The sequence below is a fragment of the Sorex fumeus genome, unplaced genomic scaffold (assembly GCF_029834395.1).
Source record: "Sorex fumeus unplaced genomic scaffold, SorFum_2.1 ptg000047l, whole genome shotgun sequence".
NCBI classification, from domain to species: Eukaryota; Metazoa; Chordata; class Mammalia; order Eulipotyphla; family Soricidae; genus Sorex; species Sorex fumeus.
Window position 1 is genome coordinate 51871400 of NW_026606104.1, and position 21714 is coordinate 51893113.

General features: G+C 53.2%; 1 protein-coding gene across 1 annotated transcript in view; it reads right to left on the reverse strand.

Annotated features, from left to right (window-relative positions):
* GRIK3 (glutamate ionotropic receptor kainate type subunit 3) overlaps nt 1–21714 on the reverse strand; it is a 197182-nt gene that overhangs the window by 19954 nt on the left and 155514 nt on the right. Inside the window, exons 10-11 of the mRNA XM_056123057.1 lie at nt 14700–14903; nt 2635–2858 (exon numbers count right to left, since the gene is read on the reverse strand). Coding sequence (XP_055979032.1) covers nt 2635–2858; nt 14700–14903 — 428 coding nt within the window. The remainder of the gene's footprint in view (nt 1–2634; nt 2859–14699; nt 14904–21714) is intronic.

The window sequence follows — 21714 nt, forward strand, 5'->3', positions numbered from 1 at the left end:
AGGGTCATCTAATCATGTCACAGGGAATAGACCCCATTCTCCAAGGAGCCATCAGCCACTAATGAATGCCCAGAACTGCCGGCTCTACTCCCAGCCTGCCCCATGGAAATCCTTAGTCCAAACTTGTTTTCCTCACACTAGCCCTTCCAAGTAGGTGGCCTTTGAGGGGTGAGCAACCAAACTTGGGCTCAGGAAGAAGGCCACAGATCAGAAGAGGAGCGAATCAGATGAGCAGAACTGGTGGTAGGGAAGATTAAACTTTGCAGGGGGCTGTACTCAAACAGTGCTAAGAGGTACACAGGTCACTCCTGGCAGTACTCAACCACTAGGTCAGATGGTTTAATGCTTGGGATCAGCAATGTGGTGCTGCCTGGGGTGCACCAGAGAGTGCTGGGGGTCTTGTGCACACAATGCCTACACCCCAATTCCTAAACTGGCCCTGAGCCTTTTTATTTTAGATCAGAAACATAGGCGGGGGCTGCTGAAATTGTGGTGAGTGCTCTGGGGAGGAGCAGCTCCTGGATTTCTGTCTCTTGGGCCTCTGAGACCCAGGACATTGCATGTGGGCTTCCTTATGGTGGGCTGGGCTGGTCTCCCCAGGGTCTCTGTGCAGGAGGGAGCAGAAGGAGCACATTTGAAAGACCACTTGAGAGGAAGAAGAGGATGAAGCTCCAAGCCCTTCATCTGAGATGGTCTCTCTAGAGGCATCTCTTGTTTTCCCCTTGTTATATTTTAAGACAGAAGCACCAGAACAAGACTGAGGATGGGGCTGAGGGTGGAGTAGAGGGCCTTGATGGGAAGTGGGGCACAGATGCTGGACCCAGTGGCCACCAACTTGGGACAGAAGATGATGTCCAAGAGACAGACATGGATCACAGAGAGAATACCCAGGGACCCGAGATCAAGAGGCTGGGGGTGCTGCTCATTCTCAGGAGTCCCTTCCAAGGAGGTGTTGGCACCCCAGGAGCCTGGGCTACCTCCCTCTGTCCTTCCATGCAGCCTAGGGGACAATGCTTGATGGGGGGCCACATCAGCGACCTCCTTCCCCAGCAGTAAGAGGCGAGGCTCTCAGAGCAAACACTGCCACGTGCCAGAGAGTGACTTGCGTGGCTGATGCTACCATGGGTTCATGACAACGTGGACCACCTGAAAACGGCTAATACCTTTGACATCCCTCATTATTTTTCAGTGGTGGGAGTTCTTTCTGCCATCCTGCCTGACCATGTCAGCCTCAAGACAAGAAAAAGGGGGAGCTGACATTTATGGCAGCTTCGCACTTTCCTGCTCAGTTGGGGTGGAAAGTGAAATGGAAGGTTTCAAACTCTGATGGTTGATGTTCTCTGGCTTGGCTCACCCATTGGCCCAGAGAGGAGACTGAGTCACTGCTAGGTCCAATGTTACTACGGGGCTTTTCTGGGCCAAGAGGGGACAAGGCAGATGCCAAGAGGACAGTGTAGTAGACCTTTCTTTACTGTGTCTGGATTCCTACTACCTGGGGGAAGGAGGAGGAGGAGAAGAAGAAGGAGGAGGAGGAGAAGGAAGAAGAAGAGGATAAATATAAAGAGGAAGAGAAAGAAGAAGAAGAAGAGGAAAGAATAAAAAAGAGGGTGATGAAGAGGAGGGAGAAGAAGAAGACAAAGAAGAAGAGGAAGAAGAAGAAAAGAAAAGAAGAACAAGAAGAAAATAAGAAGAAGAATAAGAAGAATGAGAAGAAAAATAATAAGGAAAGAAGAAGAAAAGAAGAACAAAAAGAAAAGAAAGAAGAAGAAGAAGAAGAAGAAGAAGAAGAAGAAGAAGAAGAAGAAGAAGAAGAAGAAGAAGGACGATGAGGAGGAGAAGAGGAAGAAGATAAAGAGGAAGAAGAAGGAGGAGGAAGAGGGAGAAGAAGGAGAAGGAGAGAAAGAGGGAGGAGGAGAAGGAAAAGAAGAAGAAGGAGGAGGAGAAGAGGAAGAGAAAGAGAAGGATGAGGAGGAAGAGGGAGAAGAGGAAGAAGGAGGAAGAGGGAGAAGAGAAAGAAGGAGGAGGAGGGAGAAGAAGAAGAGTGAGGAGAGGAAGAAGGAGGATGGAGAAGGGAAGAAAGAGAATGGGGGAAGGAGGAAGAAGGAAAAAGGAAGAAGAAAGAAGAGGAAGAAAGAAAAAGAGAAATTGGTTTGAAGAAATAAGAAACAAGACCGATTTTCAAAGTCCAGTTCAGCTGTGTGTTTCTAGTGCCCAGGGCAAGAACCCACAGCTGGACAATTATCCTGAGTGACAGGCACATGCAGGACTGAGGATCCTGCTCCACTGGGCTGTGAATTTGTGCATCCTAGTGCAGATGTGCAGGACATAGCCCCGTGTCCCTTGCCCCAGCTCTGGGTGAGGACACAGCCTCTCCAGGCCACTCAGAGGGGCCTGGGTGCAGTGGCAGCCCCTCACTCACAGACACAGCTAAGACTGGGAGTGCGGGTTCAAGCTTGGGGAAGCTGAGCCCTTCAGAAGAACCTGGAGATTCCTGCATCTCAGAGAGCAGAGAGGATCAAGCCCACGCGTGCTCCACATCCCCACCTTCCATTACCAGTTTCTGAGTACGTGGGATAACCTGGTCCCCTCCACCCCAACCTGGGGCCAGGGCTCCGACAGAGACACTGGCCTTACCTGGCGATGACAAAGAGGACGCAGCTGACCCCCAAGTAGGCAAGGAGCACATACATCCAGATGTCCGGGGACAGAGGGTTGAGGAAGGAGAAGACGCTGGGGTTGGTGCCATTGGGCTTGCGGTACAGGATGCTCACGCCCAGGGTCATGAAGGGCTTGGAGAAGTCGATGGCCTTCTCACGGACGTGGGTGATGGTCAGAGGAGCCACGGCCAGATCTGCCTTCTGCAACGAGAGACAGGTGGTGAACAAAGCAGACCAGGAAGGGACAGAAAATGCCTTCTCGGAGGAGGGGGGATGAGGGAGTGGTCCATTCCCAAGGTCGGGGACATTGAACGGCACTTTTCCATTCACTAACCTGGACCCCGCCATGCTCAGGGTGCTGAGCAGACAAAACAGGCGGAATTCCTGTTCTTCAAGAGCTTTGGGGAAGACAGCGGGACACCACACCACAACAGAGCACTATCAAAGTTGTACTGCATTGTCTGTTGCCACATGGCACTTTGTCAGAGAAACGCAGCCCAGCAAGCAACAGACATGCCAAGGCAGTCCCAATCTTTTTCTGACGTCCAGATATATCATGCACAACAACCCTTACTGACGTCTGGTTTCTTCTCCTGCCTACTAAAAAAAAATCGCATTGCCCCATTCTAGATATTCTGTTTACTCTGAAACCCCCCCAAACCAGCTGGACAAAAATAATAGTCCTTGGGGGCCATAGGACTGGGAGAGAGAAAACAGGTAAAGCCTGAGCCCTCTTTAATAGTAGAAGGAAAAGCGCCAAGGAGGAAAGGAAGGGGCAGGGAGGCGAGGCACGGTCATAGGCTGATCAATTTTAGCCCATCAGTCTTAATGAGAGGAATAATTAAAGCTCCATCTCTGGTCTGAGCTGTTCCTCATTAATAATCTATGGTCCCAGGGCTGGGGAAAGCTGGAGCATATGCCAGGCGTGAGCAGGGCTTCCCATTCAATCCCAGCTCTGCATGGCCACCAGAGCACCACCAGGTATGATCCCACAACAGTGATTGAAAAAATCTAGAATTCTTTTTTTTTCAAATTTTACTTTTTTTTATTTTTATAAAGTAGTTCACAATATTTTATTACACTTAATATTCAAACACTAATCCCGCCACCCCTCCCGTTGATCATCGATTTGCTCAAGCGGGCCCAGTAACGTCTCCATTGGAGACTTTGTTGTTACTGTGTTTGGCATATCGAATACTCTCGGTAGCTTGCCGGGCTCTTCGAGAGGGGCGGAGGAATCGAACTCGGGTCGGCCATGTTGGCTGCGTGCAAGGCAAACGCCCTACCGCTGTGCTATCGCTCTAGCCCCCCATTACACCATATTTTGGATGTTTCCATCTTGAACCCCAATCCCTGCCCCAAAGAAGAATCTAAATAATTTATTTTATATTGTTTGTTATGAATAAACCACTGAAAATGCTCCAAAAAACTTTCCTTAGAGGAGAGTGTGTGAATATTTTTGTATTTCACCCAGGGGCTATTAAGTCCTTCTATAAGAGATTACTAATATGTTGTTAAGGGTTAAGCCTTGTGTGCTTTTATATATATATATATATACATATATATATCTGTAAAAATATATTTCCCTCTAAGATTGGTTGCCTTCTACTTAAAACCCCATCAAATGTGGTGTGTTGCTCTTGGAATGTGAGTGGTGTGAGGTATGAGATGTTGTGTTTGTGGCCACACAGTCCAGGGATAGGTTTACTCATGAGTAAGGCTCGGCCTGAGTATGTGGGGGAGCGGCCTTGAGCATGGTGGAAGTTGAGTTCTGGAGATTTTCGGCTGCTGGGGCTGGATTCCTTGGGGTGGGGTGGGGCCTCATCCGCCCCCAACCAGGGCATCCCAAATGAAACAACCTGGCTTGGGGTCTGGCAGTGTGGCTGTGGCAGTGTTGTTTTATTCTACCTTCTGAGAGAGAAGGAACATGAGTCTCTGGATCATGGCCATTGATGTGCTTATCTGGCGCCAGCCAGAGGTGGCTTGTGGGTGTGACTGCCAAGCTGCTAGAAACATGGGGGACATGGGCGAAGTCACCTATTCCCAATTCCATTGAACCTGGAATTTTCAGTCACAAGTCCAGCATACCTGGGTTTTCTGCAGAAAATCTAGAATTCTTCATTTTACCAGCCTCTCCCAAGGCCTTCTTCTTTATGAGGCTCCATTTAACTTCATCCCACTGACCACTTTACCTTTCTTCATCTCCTGGCTAAACGTTCAGGAGAGCCCTCTTTAGAAAGTTCTTTCCCTGTGGTTTGACTTTTACCATCCTTCATACTTTTTTGAACATGCTGCCTCTTCCAGGAAGCCCTTCAGAAAGCCCAGGATGGTTGCCACTATCCGAAGCTCCCATGAAGCTGGTTCTGGCATGCTCAGTTTGGCAGTAGGTAAGGCCATGTGAACTTTCATCTTATCTGTGATTTACCTCTGAGTTCCTAACTGACGTTGGCTGAGTCACTATTTCATTTCTTTGCTTCCAGACCACATGTCAGTTCTGAAATGTTTGCTTATTAATAATGTTTCCCTCTGAGAGGCTGCCCCTGGGGCTCCTGTGGCTATTTGCACATAGAATGTGAACCAAGTTATCACTTTCCATCCTCAGGTGGGGCAAGACTGAGAAGATGGACCCTGAAGATAATCACTGAAAAGGCTTTGTTAAAAGACACATCCACTGGTGTGTCCCAGTTCTATCCCTCCCTTTATCCTGACTTGCCTTCCTCCTTACCTCCTTCCTTCTCTTCCACCCACTCTCCCTCCTTCTCTCCTCTCTTCTCTCTCCCTCCCTCAGTCTAATCCATTATTTAACAAGTTCTTCTAGGCACTAGAGGTACAGAGAGGAGCCAATCAGGCATGATTTCCGCCCTTAAGGAATTTCTGGTCTAATGAGGGGAAGATGGACATTAATCAAATTAGTTCCTAGCTGGTAATGCTGCCTCTGATTCCACCAAGCCTAGAATAAGAACCAGAAACTGAGTCAGGGAGAACTTAAATGAGGGGAATCCCAGTTCTCAGGGGCTTGTGCGTGGCCCATGCTGGCAAATGCACCCCCTCCATGCTGCTCTTCCCATTGTTCCTCCAACTCCCGCCACTGACACTCGGATCCCAAGGATGTGATGAACGGCTGAACCAGGCAAGACAGTGGGGAGGAGCCTGTCACATCTGATTATTTCATACTAGGACTTTGCCTTTTTTGTTGAATCATTATGAGATGCACATTCACAAAGTTGTTCATGATTAGGTTTCAATCAAAATGTTCCAACACCCATCCCTTCACCAGTGCACATTTCCTTCCACTAGTGTCTCTAGTTTCCTTCTACCACCCTCTGGTTCCCCTCCCTTTTGGCCTTTTGGACATTATGGGTTGCAAATAAAGGTACTGAAAGGTTATTGTATATATTGCTTTACCTCCTTTCAGCACTTAGTTCTTGTCTGGAGTGATCATTTCCAACTATTATCGTAGGACCTCTCTTTTGAATATTTCCCCACATGCAACTTGGAATTTACCTCACTTTGGAGGCAAAAGAAGAAATGGGAAGATGTTATCACCTAGTTCAGCAGCTTCTCATTTCAAAGTGTGTGTAAAGGAAAACCAGAGAAGGAGCAGAGTGAGTGACATATGCTTGCTCAAGACCTCTGGGTGGCTGGCTGGGTGTACAGGGCTAGCAGGAACCCGACTCTCACAGAGCTCTAGCTCAGGGAGTCCCTTTTGGGAGATGGGAGGAGGGTAGGACCTCCTGGAAGGTCCGTTCTGCCCTGAAGTTCTAGTCTTCTCTGAAACATGGCTGTAATGCAGATGGAGTGGGATTTTGGTTCTAGGACATAGCCTACCCACAGCCCTGTCCCTTCAAAGCACATGTATCTGGGAGGCTGAGTACAAGGTCATTTCTGGTCTGATGTATTTGGAACTTGTCTCTGGGGATGGTTCCCAGGGCTTGGAGTGGATTTGTGAGAAGGATTTCACCAATGTTGACAAATCTTCCTTGTTGACTTTGGATCACAAGTTGAACAAGACCACCAGTGAGTGACCAGGGAATCAAGATGTTTGTAGCCCAAGCTTGTCCATAAGTGGTTCAGGATTGATCTGGAAGCTGAGTGCAGGATCGCAGGCCCTCCTTCTAAGCTGATACCCTCTCAAAGTTCTCAGCTTTTCCTCACCAGTTACTCTGGTCTGCTAAAGGGCTTAAAGAAAATAACATCTGCCATATTCTGTGCTTACAGCAGCAAGACAACTGGTCAACCTGATCTTCTCCCTGGGAAGATTCAATATGTGTTTTCCCTGGGGCTTCAGAAGCCCTTAGTTTTCCATTTTTATTTGTTTTAGGCAGGAAATTCTACTTTTCACTGTTGGTTACGACCGCCCTGAAAAAAGGCATTATTTTCTCCAACTTCTCTTGAAAGAGCAGAACAGATGTCAAGACTTTGCTGTTTCAGTTCATTACTCAGAATGAAAGGCCCAAACTTGGCAGGTTCTTCTCGTTCGTGCAAGTTTCCTTTGAGAAATGATTCATAAAACTATAGACTGTCAGAACTGGACAAGCCTTCAAGAACATCTATTCCAACCCCACATTTTTCACAGAGGAAAACTGAGAAGTAAAGAAGGTCCAAGGTCTTGGCAGTCATATTTACAGTAATCACATTCTTGAACAAACTGAACCTTGACTTGGTCAACCATTGTTTGCTTTTTGGTGATTAAAGGTCTTATGGTGATCTAGAGTCCCTCCAGCCTTGCAGAGAATCTTTTTTCTAAACTCTGGATCGAGCAGGATGACCCTTCCTGGACCTTACTTCTTGTTGCCCATAAGTGGTTTTCCATTTGCAACAATCTGGTCAGCCACTCCTACTTGCCTCCATCCATGATGAGGTTTCACACTGCCATTTGCTTTACTGTGTCTCCAACGACCAGAACTAGGGCAAGTTGAACTCAGCCAGTGTTAACTCCATATTTGGACTCTCAGCACTTTGTACTCCAGCAACCTCCTACCCAGTTCTAAGAACAGATGACCCTGGTCCCAGCTCTAGCAAGTTAACAACCTCCTCTTAGGATGGGGTCCTTTCTGGGATGCCTCTTGAGCTCCCACTTGTTATCTCTGTTCCTGTTGGCCTCAGCAGGATTCCATGCTATGGTCTCCACCAGCATCTCCTTTTCTGTGTGTTGCCTACTGGTAGGAATCCCCCAGGCCACCTGGCTCCTCAAACTCTGACCTATGGTCATTAAACTAGTAAGAACTGCTGTTCGTTGTGGATGCTTCTCATGTACAAGTGGTGCCAAGTGTGCTATATTTGGGTCTTATGTGAGCCTCCCAGTAGCCCCAGGAAGCAGTAAATGTGATCAACACATTCCAGATGGGGTACTGTGGCTCCATCAGGCTAACAGGTATATCCAGGCTGGTCAGTAGCTGAGCTAGCACTTGCACCCAACTCACTGGGATGGAAGAATCCACACTAGCTGCATGGAGTGAGCTGAATTGTGCTCCTCCCCTGAAATAGTCATGTTCAAACAACCCCTAATAATGGAAAATGCAATTATTATAATAATTTTCCTTAGTGGGGGGATGGCCCTGGCAACTCTTGATTTCTGACCTCCAGCATGGTGAGGGAATACATTTCTGTGTTTTAATATTTTATTTAGAGTCATTTCTTGGGGCAGCCCTAAGCAGTGAATACAAATGCCTCTTGGTTTTTTGTTTTTTTTTGGGGGGGGGGGCACACCTGACAATGCCCAGGGTTTATTCCTGGTCCTGCACTCAGGAATCACTCTTGACGATGCTTGGGGGGCCATATGGGATGCCGGGATTAAATCTGGGTTGGCTGTGTGTAAGGCAAAAGTCCTACCTGCTATATGATCACTCCAGCCCCACACACCTGCCACCTGGCTCCAAGCTGAGCCTCTTCCACCTAAAACTGTCAACCCCAGCGCAGAGCATGTCACTCATCACAGTTTATGTCTGGGCCTTGCCTGCTGCCCTGAGCCCAGGTGTGTTCCCAAAGGCCTGAACTTGATGCAACTCACCATCTCTGCCACGGGGGCTTTGACAGCACATACTGGGCATTTGTGGTTTGTCTGGGAACTTCATGGTGCTGGACAAGGGTGATGTGCCACTTTCGCTTTGGGTCCCTCCTCTTCTGCTTCCATAGTCAACCCCCCTCCCCCACACTTACAGGAGAGGTGTGGGGGCTCTGCCAGCCCTCTACCCACTCCTCCAGTTTGTGGTGTCCAAGGCATTCACCCCTCACCCTTCCCCTTATGTCCTTCCCCTGCCGAGTCCTTCCTCATTCTCATGCCTCATCATGCAATCAGGGTTCCCTCCTCTTCCTCCATGGGTCCCACACAGCCATTCGTGATCCAAGCCAGTAGAGTCCAGCACTATGTTCTACAATCAAGACTACAGGAGATTTCTGTGCTGTCCAGATTGGTGACCTCTAGCATCCAGAACGCGAATGTGGCCTGTGTAACTTAGGAACTGAGTTCACAATCAAACTGATTTGAAATGAAATGATTTCAATTAACTTAAAATTGATTTTTAAATTAACTGCTGTTGCCATGTAAGTATTCCCAGTGACCAATGGTGGTGGTGGTGGGGGGGCGGTGTAGGGGAGTGACTCCACCTGCTTTCATTCTGCTCCCTCTCTGCTCACCCTTCTGGCCTCCCTCATGGTCCCACCCTCTCATGCTTTCTCTCACCCCAGGACCTTTGCACATGCATTTTTCTCTACCTGGAGCTTCTTCCCCAAGCTCTTAGTCTTGGTCCTGTTTTCCAAAGTGGAGGTTACCTGGGGTATTGCTTCTGGTGCTGAGTAATATTTTATGAGAAGGGAGTGCTGGATATTATAATCTCAGGGGTCTCTGGTCTAGTTACGGTCTCCTTTCCCTGGAGACCTGGGCTCAAACATTATGTCCCAGACAAATAGAAGAAAGCAGGTCTCCCTGGTGCTCACTCTCCCACTTGAGAAGCAATGGAGGAGCTCCCTTGGAGCACAGGGGTTTCTCCCTGCACTGATCCTAGCTTTGGATTTAGAGAAGCTGAGAGATTCTCCGCGTCATTCTGGCCTAGACCCTGGCTTTTGGTGGGGCCTCAGTGGAAATATGGGAACTGAATGGATGGGGACACCTGGGGCCCAGTAGAGACTAAACCAGCATGTCCTTAGAACCAGCTGGCAGATTTCAGAACAAGTGACATGAGGGAAGTAAGTCACAGTGGGTGTTGGTGGATGACCCAGCTCCCGGCTCCAGAAAGTATCCCTTGGAAGGCTCTGGATGTGAGCGGGACAGCCAACCCCACAGCCACAGGAAGATGGGGACTGGCACATCATATAGAGTGGCGACTCATAGCTGTCACACAGCTGGCCAAGGCCCGGGGCACCCTCAGAACGCTTGCCCTGACTGTGCAGTTGCCACTATTCATAGGCTTACAGAAGATTGTCCATTTCATCTACCACAATGGATGGGGGCTCCTGAGGCTCAGGGGGCTCCCCACCTATATGGCTGACTACTGCATTCACACATTACAAGCAGGGACTGGCTGGATGTGGTTCTTTGTAGGGGTCAGACATTGAGTTATACCCAGCAGTGCTCAGTGGCTACTCCTGGCTCTGCACACAGGAATCACTCCTGGCAATGCTTGGGGGATCATATGGGATGCCGGGGATCCAACTAGGGTCTTCTGAACACAAGGCGAGTGTCTTACCCCTCGGACTATCTTTCTGAAAGCAGTTCTTGAAGAAATGAATGATTAGTGAGGCTGGAGGAACAGTAAGGTTAGGAGGCAAGCATCCAGCAAGCACCCCCTTAGGGCCTGCTGCATAAATGGTTTTTAGGGGTGCACACCAAGTCCCCCTGAACCTTGGGGAGGTTAGATCTGTGGGTGATCCAAAAGTCAGCAGCCACACTGAGCCATCAGCTCTGAGGCCATGGGTGATGTGGGAATCACCATGAACCTAGCAGATGCCAACAGATGCCAGAAATCCCAAAGTGCTGACTGAAGGGCCATGGGCCTCTGCTTCCGGTGTCATGTCCTATGTCTGGCTTTTAGGACAATTCATCAGTAATTTCTGCTGGGGTGCACAAGGAGGGAGGCACCTCGCTTTCCATTCTCAAAAGAACCCCCTTCCCTACACCCCACAGGCCCCCCAGATGTGTGTCCTACCAGGGTCTGTATGCATAGTTCTGCAGCTGCTGGGGGTCCCCGGCCAGGACAGGGAGGTGAGCCCCTCACCACCCCCACACAGGCAGGTGCCCCCTTCCCCACATCTCTTTCTCCTTCACTAAGTCTCAGCACAGGAGTCCCTTCTGCTGGGTGCCCATCACCCCCATTCCATGCTCCCAGGTCAGACTCAGGTCCCTGGGCAGGGGAATCAATGGCAATGTGAATGTCAGGTGTCTGCTGACTTGGTGCTTGTCCCAGAGGATAGTGACAGCGTCCACTGTGGATGCTCCACCACTCCAGCCACTGTGGGTCTGGGGTGCTGACACACCACGGGGTGCTCAGCTCAGAACCCCCTCGTGCTCCACATCAGACCCCCAACAACCATTCCCCGACACAGCAACAACACCCTACCCCGCCCAGGCCATCGTGGGAATCAAAGACAGCTAGGAAGTGGAGGGTCCCCCTGTCCCTCAGCTATGTCCACACCAAAGATGTCCTGAGACACACTGAATAAGGCATCTCAAGCCTCACTCGATGTGTTCATCAGTCGCACTTGGAGGACATGTCTGACTATTGGCTTCCCCACCCCCAAATCCTGCCCCACCCCTCCAAAATCAGCCCCTAATGAAGTCAGGGTATCTAAATTGGGGTGTCCTCTGTGGAGTTCATCTCTGGACGAGCCTTCTCTCCAGAGATTTCTGCAGAATGAGTGAATCCAGGGCAGGGTGCAGGCGTCTGACCTTAGACACCCTTCTATTCTCACCACCCCCCCAGGCCTTATTGCATCTTGCCCCCTCCTCATCTGCTCTTGGACTGGTTTGTTTGAGTCCAGGCTGCTCTCTGCTGGCTCTGGACCTGCAGCTGTGGGCAGAGGGGCACATCTCAGCATGGCGGTACCTTCCCCTGTCCTCCAGCTGCCTGCCTGGGCACCCACAGGCACATGTGAGCTGCCCAAAGTTCTGAGCACCTGGCTGCCCTGACAAGGGTCCACCTGTGGATGCCTTTCTCTGTTCTCCCCTGCCCTGTCCCATCAGGATGCTAACTTGCCCCTAGGATCTTCCAGAATGCACAGGATTCACCTTGGAGTACCAGTGCCTGAGACCAGAACTAAGACCCTGCCTGGCCGTCTGGGTGATGGTGTCATGGCCTTGCCTCTGGATCTCCCCCTCCACATGCCCCACTCTCACGGAGTGCAGGTGGCCGGCACTGGATGCTGAATCACCAAAAATCTTCTCCCGAGCCTGCGAGCGAGTGTCTTTATCACCCCCACTTCAGAGATTCGGAAACGGGGGCCAGAAGGTTGGGCAGCTCTCCCAACTTCTCTGGAATGTGCCAGACCTGGAATTTGGAACCCTCTGCCTGGGATTCTGAAGTCATTAAGACTCAGGGGAGTCATTCAGGCATGTGGGCGAGAAAATAGGTGAGGGGAGAGGAGGGTGAGGCAGTAAAAATCGGAGCGGGGACGGAGGAGGCGCTGTGCCATGGAGCTGCCTGCTGCTTCCCTGGCTGGAGGTGACCTGGAGGAGGCTGGGACATCAGCCTGCGAGCGTGCACCTTTCCCCCCTCCCCTTTTTTCAGCCCCTCAGGCCCCGTTCCCAGGAAGATGCGTGACAGGGCACAGAGGTGAGCAGAGTGACAGGGAAGGACTTCCTAAGCCCTATGGGTCAGGGGCTCCCCACCCCCAGGACCTCCAAATGGACCCTGGGGGACAGACACTTGCAAAGGTGGACATCCATCATTTTTACGTCTTGTGCAGCTTCCTAATAAGGAAGTGATCATATTGCCGGGCCTCCACCAGGCTTCCCATGAGCTAGTGAGAAGACTAATTATCTGATGGCACTAATAAATGGTTATGATGTTATTAAAAATGGCACCAAGCTAGGATGAATGGGCTCATCAGCGGCAGGAACTCGGGTTTAACAAGGTCCCCTGCGTGTCCCGCCAGGCCCCTGTGGCCTTGATGGATACTGGGCTGCACAGGGACCCCTGGCAGGGCGTCCTCCTTTCTCCAGCCGAGGGTCAGCTGAGGAAGGTCTGGCTGCTGCTGGGTGCTTCTGATCGAAGCCTCTTCAAAGCACTCAGGCCGCTGCTGAAGCTGGCACAAGACTCCTAGCCCCGCTCATGCCCACATGTGGTCCCGGCTTTCCCTGCCCCTGCCAGCCCCAGGCCGGCGCGTCTCTACAACTGGCAGACTCAGACCCCCTGCATCCTCTCCCACCCCCCACCACCCCCCATCCCATATCCACTTATGGCCTCAGGGGAGCCAATGAGCTGGAGGCTGCCAAGTGATTTCCATGGTAATTACCGTTATCACTAATACGGTGACAACACCACTCCCTCCCTCCCGTTTAGACCCGGCCCATGTGCCAGGGCTGTTTCCTCACTTCTCACTCCCACCGAGCATCCCTCTAAGCCGGAACACACTAGAGGCAGGAGTGAATCTTCTCACAGTCCCAGGAGGGGACTGGCTGGCAGTGAGGGAAAGGGACTTCTCCAAACTGTCCCCTCCCAGTCTCGCAAGCCTAACAGAATCCTAAAATCAACAGTGTAAGAGTGAGTGCAGAGAATGCTGGCATGGTCCTGCAATGAATGAATGGGAAAGGTGCTGTTGTTATCATGGACTCTGGGGGCACAGAGAGGTTAAGAAACTAGTCTTGGAGCACAGAGCAAGTAGGCAGTTCCCGCCCTTCCCCACTGTGCTCCTCCTGCCTGGGGTCTAGGCCAGGCTCTGCCTGCCCTGCTGGCTCTGACTTCTGCCTCTGTCCTCACTCCTGATCTCCGAGCTCCTGTGTGGTGCCAGGACCCCCTGACCAAGGAGAGCACCTCTCAGAAGAATGTCCAAGTGAGTGTCAAATGCACCCGCTGCCTCTGTCCTGGGGAAGCCCTATGGGTCAGGGGATCCCCACCCCCAGACCCCACCCCTGCTACTTGCAGGGGGTCCACCACTGCTCCCTGCCTCAGTTTCCTCCTCTGGGCGGTCAGAGCCAGGGGACCAGGGAAGGGGAGGTCTGGAAGCATCGGCTCCTTGCCCTCACTGCAGGTCTCTGAGAGAAGATGCTCTGAACGGGATGGGAGGTAGGGAGAGTCCAGTGAGCACCGGCAGACCCCCGTCCACAATGCTTCCTGCTTTTCCCCTCGACCATGGGCCCTCGGCAGCTGCTAGAAGTGAGGCACTGAGACTCTTCCGGGTCACTGCATTTTCCAGGTTGCATCCATCAGGGGTCAAAGCTGAGGCCAGGCCCTCAGCCTTGGCACCACCGCCTGCCTTCCGCTCTTGTGTGCTTGTTGCCCCGCAAACTTGTGGGCCGAGGCCCGAAGCTGCGGCTCCCTGCAGAAGGACACTGAACGCCATCTACTAGGAGGCCGGGGCCAGCCCTGTTTGTTCACGGTCCATGAAGGGGTCAGGTCTTGAGCACCAACTGGGGGATCCCCTGACAATAGCTTTCCTCCCTCTTGGCCCCTGTGCCCCCAGTCCCATCTGCTCCTCTGCCTCAAAGCCCCCAAGATGGCTCCTCAGCGCCTTCCAGCTCCGGAGAGGCCCTCCTGCCAACCATGCCCCGAGCATCACTTGCCTCCTCCCTGTTGCCAACGTTGCTCAAGGCAGAGACGCAGGGACCTCTCTGTCCACTCTGAGGGGAAGGCCGTGGCACGGGGCCCTCACCCACATGGTTGGGGCAGCCTCGAATGGCTCTTCATGGAGGGAAGAGAGAGGGGTTCTGGGGAGCCCTCCAAAGCGAGCTTCCACGGTTGCAGTAAGGGCCCTGAGCCAGAGGGGCTGGCGCTCACGTGCCTGGGTGCAAGGGAGTGGCTGGGAGCTGGAGGGCAGGGGCGAGGCTGTCCCTCGGCCCTGTGCCATCTCTGTGTCTCTCAGCCCTGCCCGCCACTGGGCTCCACTCACGTGGTCGATGAGCTCCTTGATCATGCCGTTCCACTGGCCCTTGTCGTCCTGCGCCCCGTACTTGCCGTCCTCCACCAGCCGGATCTCGTAGGAGAAGCCCAGGATGTGCGCCAGCTCCTTCAGCAGGTCGATGCAGTAGCCCTCGAACCGGTCGTTCCCGAACAGGGTCCGGTCGGATTTCCGGAACATGACGAAGGGCTCCTCCTGCGGGGATGGAAGGGGCAGGGGCTGAGCCTGGGTCTGGGGGCCGGGCCGGAGCGCTGGGTCAGAGGCCCTGCCTGTGTGGCAGGACCCATCTTGCACAGGTTGCACCCGACCACCCCCAGCCCCAGCCCAGCCCCACACCTGCTCCCCTGAACACCTCTAGGAGAGACCCCAGAGCACAGTGCCAGGAAGAGCCACAGAGCGCAGCCAGGCGCAGCCCAAAACATTGCCCCCCAATAAAAATGAAATCATATTTTGGGGGTCAGAGAAGGCTGCTCTCCTCTGTCAGGGGAGGGCAGGGCCTTTTCCAGACCCAACTCTGAGCCTCACGAATGGCCACATGCTGGCGGGGGGCCCTGCTTGAGGAAGGGTTGTGAAGAATACACAGCCAGTGGGCGATGAATGGGGGGTGAGCTCCGATGTCACACCTGTAACCCATTCCTGCTGTCCCAGGTGCACAGGCCAGTACGTCTCAATGCCTGTCCCTGGGTCAGCAGCATTGGCATCCCCAGGACATGTTAAAAAGACTTCCCTGGCCTCGGATGTGGCTCAGGAGAGTGCTCCCAGTGATGGGCAGGGCGGGGCCTCCTGGGGATCAGGTTCTCCGTGGCAGGGCCAAGAGACACAGAGACAGACACACTGCCTTGGGACTGCCCCTGCTCCTACCAAGATAACAGCATTCACACCTTGGCACAACAAAAAAAGAGGAGAGGAGAGGAGAGGAGAGGAGAGGAGAGGAGAGGAGAGGAGAGGAGAGGAGAGGAGAGGAGAGGACGGAAGAGGGGAGGGAAGGGGAGGGGAGGGGAAAGGAGGGGAGGAGAGGGGAGGAGAGGAGGGGAGGGAGAGGAGAAGAGAGAAGGGGAGAGGAGGAGAGGGGAGGGGAGGGGGAGGGAAGGGAGGGGAGGAAGAGGAGGGGAAAGGAGAGGAGGGGAGGGAAGAGTAAGGGAGAGGAGGGGAGAGGACGAAGAGGAAAGTAGAGGAGGGGAGAGGGAGGGAGAGGAGGGGAGAGGAGGGGAGAGAAGAGGAGAGGAGGGGAGAGAAGGGGAGAGGAGGGGAAAGAAGGGGAGAGGAAGGGAGAGGAGGGGAGAGGAGAGGAGGGAGAAGAGGAAAAGGAAAAGAAAAAAGGAAAGGAAAGAAAAGAAAAGAAAAGAAAAGAAAAGGAAAGAAAAGGAAAGAAAAGAAAAGAAAAAAGGGTGCAACCTCTCCCCACTGAAAGAGAGGTGGGCTGGGAATCTGTGGAGAGCTGACCCAGGGGGTTGCTGCCAGCCCACAGTGAAGGCCTCCAGGACCTCCAGCATGTCTCTGATGTCAGTTCCTGAGGGCAGACTGTGTCTCTTGGGTTCTGCCAGGAAAGTCCCAATAGCTGCGGCCGCTCAGGGACATGCCAGCATGAGGAGTGACCGGTGAGGCTGTGAGGACAGGGGCAGCCCAGCAGGGAGGAGAGTGCCCCCCTCCACAGGGCCCGGCCCCTGCCTTCAGCCAGAGCCAGAGAGACCAGGCTGGGCCCCCAACACCTTGCTGTGGGGTCAGGCACCCTCAGAGGGTGGCAGCCCCAGGCAATGGGAGCTGCAGAAAGACGCAGGCCACGTCCATCCCCGGTGGGATGTACAGAGAGAGAGAGAGGTGGGCGTCCTGCCTGCTCTGGCCTCAATCTCACCGGGCTCCATGGCAAACAGCAACCTGGGGGTCAGACTCGTTTCACAAACACACAAGACTGGTGACACTGTCACGGTTTTATGGACAAGGAGACAGATGGAGGCTCAGGAAAGGCTGCATGCTGCCTCGGGCAACACATGAGTGGAAAGGTCACTGGGAGACAAGGGGGTGGCTCTAAGTCCCCTCCCACATTTCCTCAGCCTCTCACCTTCCCCAAACTGTTTCAGCCCCCACCCCCTGTGCCTTGGCTGTTACCACCAGCTGGCAAGACACACCTGTGTGAGGAGCGCAGGAGTTGCCCTGCTCATCCTCTGATGTTAGGGCTTGGCAAAGGGGCATCCGAGGACCTGGGCATAGTGAGCCCACCCCACGACGGCAGCCTTGGCCAAACCCTGCTGAGTGGGGGTCCCCATTCTCTGGCCGGCCTCGGTCCCCAGAATCTCAGCCCCTCCCTGTGCTTGGATAATTCTAAACATCCAGCAGTCTCTTGGGCCTCCTCATAGAAGGGCTGGGGGCTGCCGCGTCTCCAGGAGTCTGAGAAAGTCATGCCTGAGTCTGACTCCTGGAAAGCGAGTGACCGGTCACGAGGGGTGACCCTGGGGTGACTCCCCGTGACCTTACTTCCACAATTAAGGCTGGCCAGGAAGGTGTTGGGGCTCCCTGGAGGGAAGGGGACATTGGCTGGGGCAGACACTGTCCATGGGCAAGTTTGTCTCTGGGAAGAAGCTACCGCAGCCCTGGCATGGGGCCTGGGGAGCGACCCTGGTTGGGTTTCAGTCACGGGCCCTCTGCTTGGGGGATGCTCTTGTGCAGTGAACAACCAGCACCATGACACATGGCGGCCCCGAGGTGAACTTCAGGGGAGAACAGGAGAGAAGGTGCCTTTATTCCTGGGGCAACTGGCCACACAGAGATTCGCGGATAAGCCCTACTTATTTCTGTAGAATGGGGCTAACACTCAAACCTTCCCCACGGGAATATTTTGAGGATGAAATGAGTAAATCTATGGAAAGCAAATGCAGAAGAAGCTGCCAAAGGTAGGCTGCCACTATGATGATGATTCCTATCATTATTACGAATATCCTCCTTCTCCCTGGGTGCCAAGTGGCCCGTCAGGGCAGTTAGCCTTCCAGCCCAGAAGACCAACGTCCAACGGCACCAAAGGTACAAAATGAGAATTGGCAGCAAAAAGGCCATTTCAGGAAAGGTCCCCGAGCCAGCTCGCTTCCTGACCCTCTCTGTGTGCCCCTCCCTGGCCTAGCCTCTAAAATTAGCACTTCATTTGGGAAGCCACCACAGCCCCAGAATCTATACATCTCCATATAAATACGCTGCCTTCGGAGCAGCTGTAAAATGCCATTAATTTCGGGAAGTGCTCTGCGGACGGCATACATATTTAACAGCCAAAGCCCAGAGCATTAAAACGGTGCTCGGCTTAGCGATGTGTCTGCAGCCCGGCAACATTTCCTAGGGGGTAATTCTGAACTCCGCCAACTACTTATTCATGGACTATTTCACAATTTATTACTGGAAATGTCCAGACAGCCAATTCACAAGCTCTCTGGGCTGCTAATCGATTGCTCAGTGAAGGTGCCCTCAATTTCCTAACTTCACGCTCTCCTATAGCTCTGGGAGAGCAGCCGGAGGAGCAGCAGTAATATTTCTCTTCAACAAGTCACAGAAAACAGGGGTCCAGAAATAGAACCGGTTCTGGCTTTTCCTTGCCCGGGTTCTTGGTCTTGTGTCTGTCTGATCACTGATGCCAGAGAGAAAGCAGGGTTGGGTGTGGTGTGTGGAGTCGGCCGGGGGAAGCACCAGAAGAACCAATTTGCCTTTGAACTCGGGCAGGACTGACCCACATCCTCACTTGCCCTGCCTCACAGACTACCACTGGGGCCAGCTTTGCAGTTCTCACCCTGCCTGGGCCTCCACCTTCCTCAGTTTCTCCCTCTTCTGCTGTCTGCTCCGCCTGCCTGGTGCTGGTGCCTATGTGGGTCATGAAGTCCACAGGGCAAAGACCCAGCCACTGATGCATGTCCGGACACCGGCGCAAGGCCCACACCCACATGTATCCCTGCTTGCATGCCAACGCCGCTGCTCACTCCAGCAGCTCCGAGAAGCCTGAACCTTCAAACGTGGGGCTCCCAGGAGCGAGTCGGCTGTTTTCTCGGTGTGTGAGCTGAGGTTTGGGTGGATGAATGTTTCATGAGCTCGAGGCTGAGTAGAGGCTGGGGCCCGGCCAGGGAGTGCTAGGTGGGGGCAGGGAAGCAGGGGGAATGGCAGGCTGCCCAACTCCTCTGGCCCTGGCATGGGACAGGCCCCCCACCCACCCACAACTCAGGGGCCAGGGACTCTGTACCCCTGTTGGACCCGACTGAGGAAGGCACCTTTGCAACGACCCTGAGGGTGGGAACTGGGGTGGGGCAGCTGCAACACTGCTGCTCTCTGCTACGCTCAGACCCACGGAGTGGAAAGAGGAGGAGGAGGAGCCCCTCTCAGGGTGTCTCCGCAGGTCCTGTTCTCTGGAACCAAAGCAGTTGGATGCTCCTGACCTCCATCCTTGGTACCTGTCTGTCAATCAAAGTGCCGTTGCCTTGACAACGCACTTGCAGCCGGGCAGGGGCCAGTGCTCTCGGCAGGAGGTGCTGGCCCTGAATTCAGGCGGAAAGTCTGGGCTTGGGTTTCCTGCCAGAGCATCTGGGCTGGGTCAGACTGAGCGACTCCCCACATCGGGTGACTAGAGGGCACCCCAGGGTTCGGGAAGACCTTACTGAGACTTCCAACACCTCAGAGCTGCTGGACCAGTTGTAGGTCTTCGTCGTGCACCAGGCTCTGTGTGGGAATGGGTATCCCCACTCGGGACAGCCCAGGACAGTGTCAGGCCTGACACTGCAGAGAGCACCCTCCCAACCCCACCTCTAGGACAGAGGGGCTTCTTTTTCTGTCCCCCAGGGGGAGAGATTGCAGGACAGTGAGGTGACCCACCATGAACATGATAGGTTGAGGTGGCTGGCAGGAACTGTGGAAGCATCAAGCACCTGTCCAATTGCAGAGGACAGTGTGGGAGGGCGGGCAGGAGTTGACCTCAACCTTGACACAGTATGGGAAGGACTGGGATCTGGGCTTCATGTAACAGTGGGATTAGAGTTCAGGTGGACTCGGGAGGCCCAGACCCTCGTACTGTTGGGGACCAGTCAGGAAGGACAAAGGGACACTGGATATTAACCACACCTGGGTCTGGGACTCAGGCAGCACCGGGCAGGCTAAGGACTTCCCCGTTCAAGGGCTAAGTACTCAGGGCCCCCATTCTTCTGGGTGACCTGGTGGTTTTCCCGTGCAGTTCAGGGCTCTGTCTGTGCCCAGAGCAGGCAATGCACTGGGACCCCAGAAACCACCACAGCTATTGCTGAGACGGCAACAGTCTCCATGCCTCTGACATTAATCATTCAGACAAAAGCACCAATGAGAAGGTACAATCCCCACTTTTTCCACAGGGAAACTGAGGCACAGAGCAGTGAAGCATGGTTTCAGGGTCACCCAGCCCAGGGGGAAAGCCAGAACACAGCCCCCAAAGTCTGTGCTCTTCACCAGACTTGGTCACACTTCGGGATCACAAGGGGTTTCCCTTCCCTGTGCCCGGGGGTTCCTGAGTGCTAGCCAGACATGGGGGCCAGATCTCTGAGGGAGCAATGAAGAGTGGCCGGAAGTTGCCACCAGGGCAGGGATATCTCTGGATCCTGCCTCTGTGGATAGAGACAAGTCTGAGGAAGTCTGTCCTGGGATGCCACCCTGCCCTCCATCTAGCACAGAGCCCTGGGCAGTGCCAGGCCATGCACTCCACCTCCTTTTGGTCACTTGCCTCTCCTGGCCTCTCCTGGCCTCTTCCGGTTGGGGCCATCATCACGTCAGCACGTCCCATCATCTCTCCTAATCTCCGAGCGCTGATCAGTTTCACCTTGGTTAAATCTCCTCTTGTGAAAGTGTTTTATTTATACCTCACATTTTATGCAGCTCTGCTTTTAATCTTTTACCACCCTTTTACTATTTTATTTTTACCCTTTTATATTTTAGCTTTGTCACACTTTTATCCTTTGCTTTCTGACATTTTACATTTTTTTCACCTTGTCTAGCCAGAGCTGTTAATTATTTAATTTTTCATCCCTTCTCTGATGGCTTTCCTTTTCATCTCATCCATTTATTTCCATCCTTCTCTATTATTTTCCCTTTAGCCTTTTATTTTGTTCTCTTTGCCGTCTTTATCTCTACCCACAGCAATATTCCATTCATCAGGCACCAGTCTATACTCTCAGTCCTGGATTCTTCTTACGTGTTCCTTTAGAATCCACGGGGTTATTCTACAGTTTTTCCCCCTGTTCCTGATGAGATGTTTTGACTTACTAGTTTTAACAGTCTGCTATTGGGTAGATTATTTTAGTTAATGAGAAGTTGGTCAATAACAAAGGCAGTTATGATGTATGGTTTTGGGGAAAGGTACCCTAAAAGAGGGGTCAGGCTTTCCACTGCAGAGTTCCCAGAAGCACCTGTAGGTCTCCATGGGCTTCGCTCAACATTCTGCATCCTGGGGACAGGCACCCCCATGTTACAGGGAGATTCCTGGAGAATGGGGTTCAGCGAGCACCTCCCCACCTGAGTACACCACAGTACCCACCTACCGGCCCCTGAGCCAACGCCTTGGTTTCAGGAGCAGGAGGGTCTGGCAGCACCAGTATGGCTTGGCCGAGCTGGCTCTGGCAGGAGCAGCAGCGCGAGTCTCACCCAGGCCCCCAAGAAGAGCCAAGCTTGGTGACACGCAGACCCGGTTCCCTTCAGTAGCTCCCTGATGTACCTGGTCACCACTACCAGGGGCTCCTCTGCTCTGGAGACCCTCAGGCATGTCTCCCAAGGAGATGCCACCAGGCCAAGCCCAAGCATCCTTGAAGGCCCTTGGGTCAGAATCCCCTGGGCAGAGTGACCAGCTGGTCCCCACCCCCTGGGGCAGAGTCTGTGCTGAGCCATTGGATACCTGGGCGGCCTCCAGGAGGGATGTATGGGGAGGTCATAGAGACCAGCGGCTTGGTGCTGCGGGGGCCCAGGAGACTGGGGAGCCATTTCTGGGGTCCGCTCGGTTAGAAGAAGTGTGCTGACCAGGCTGGGG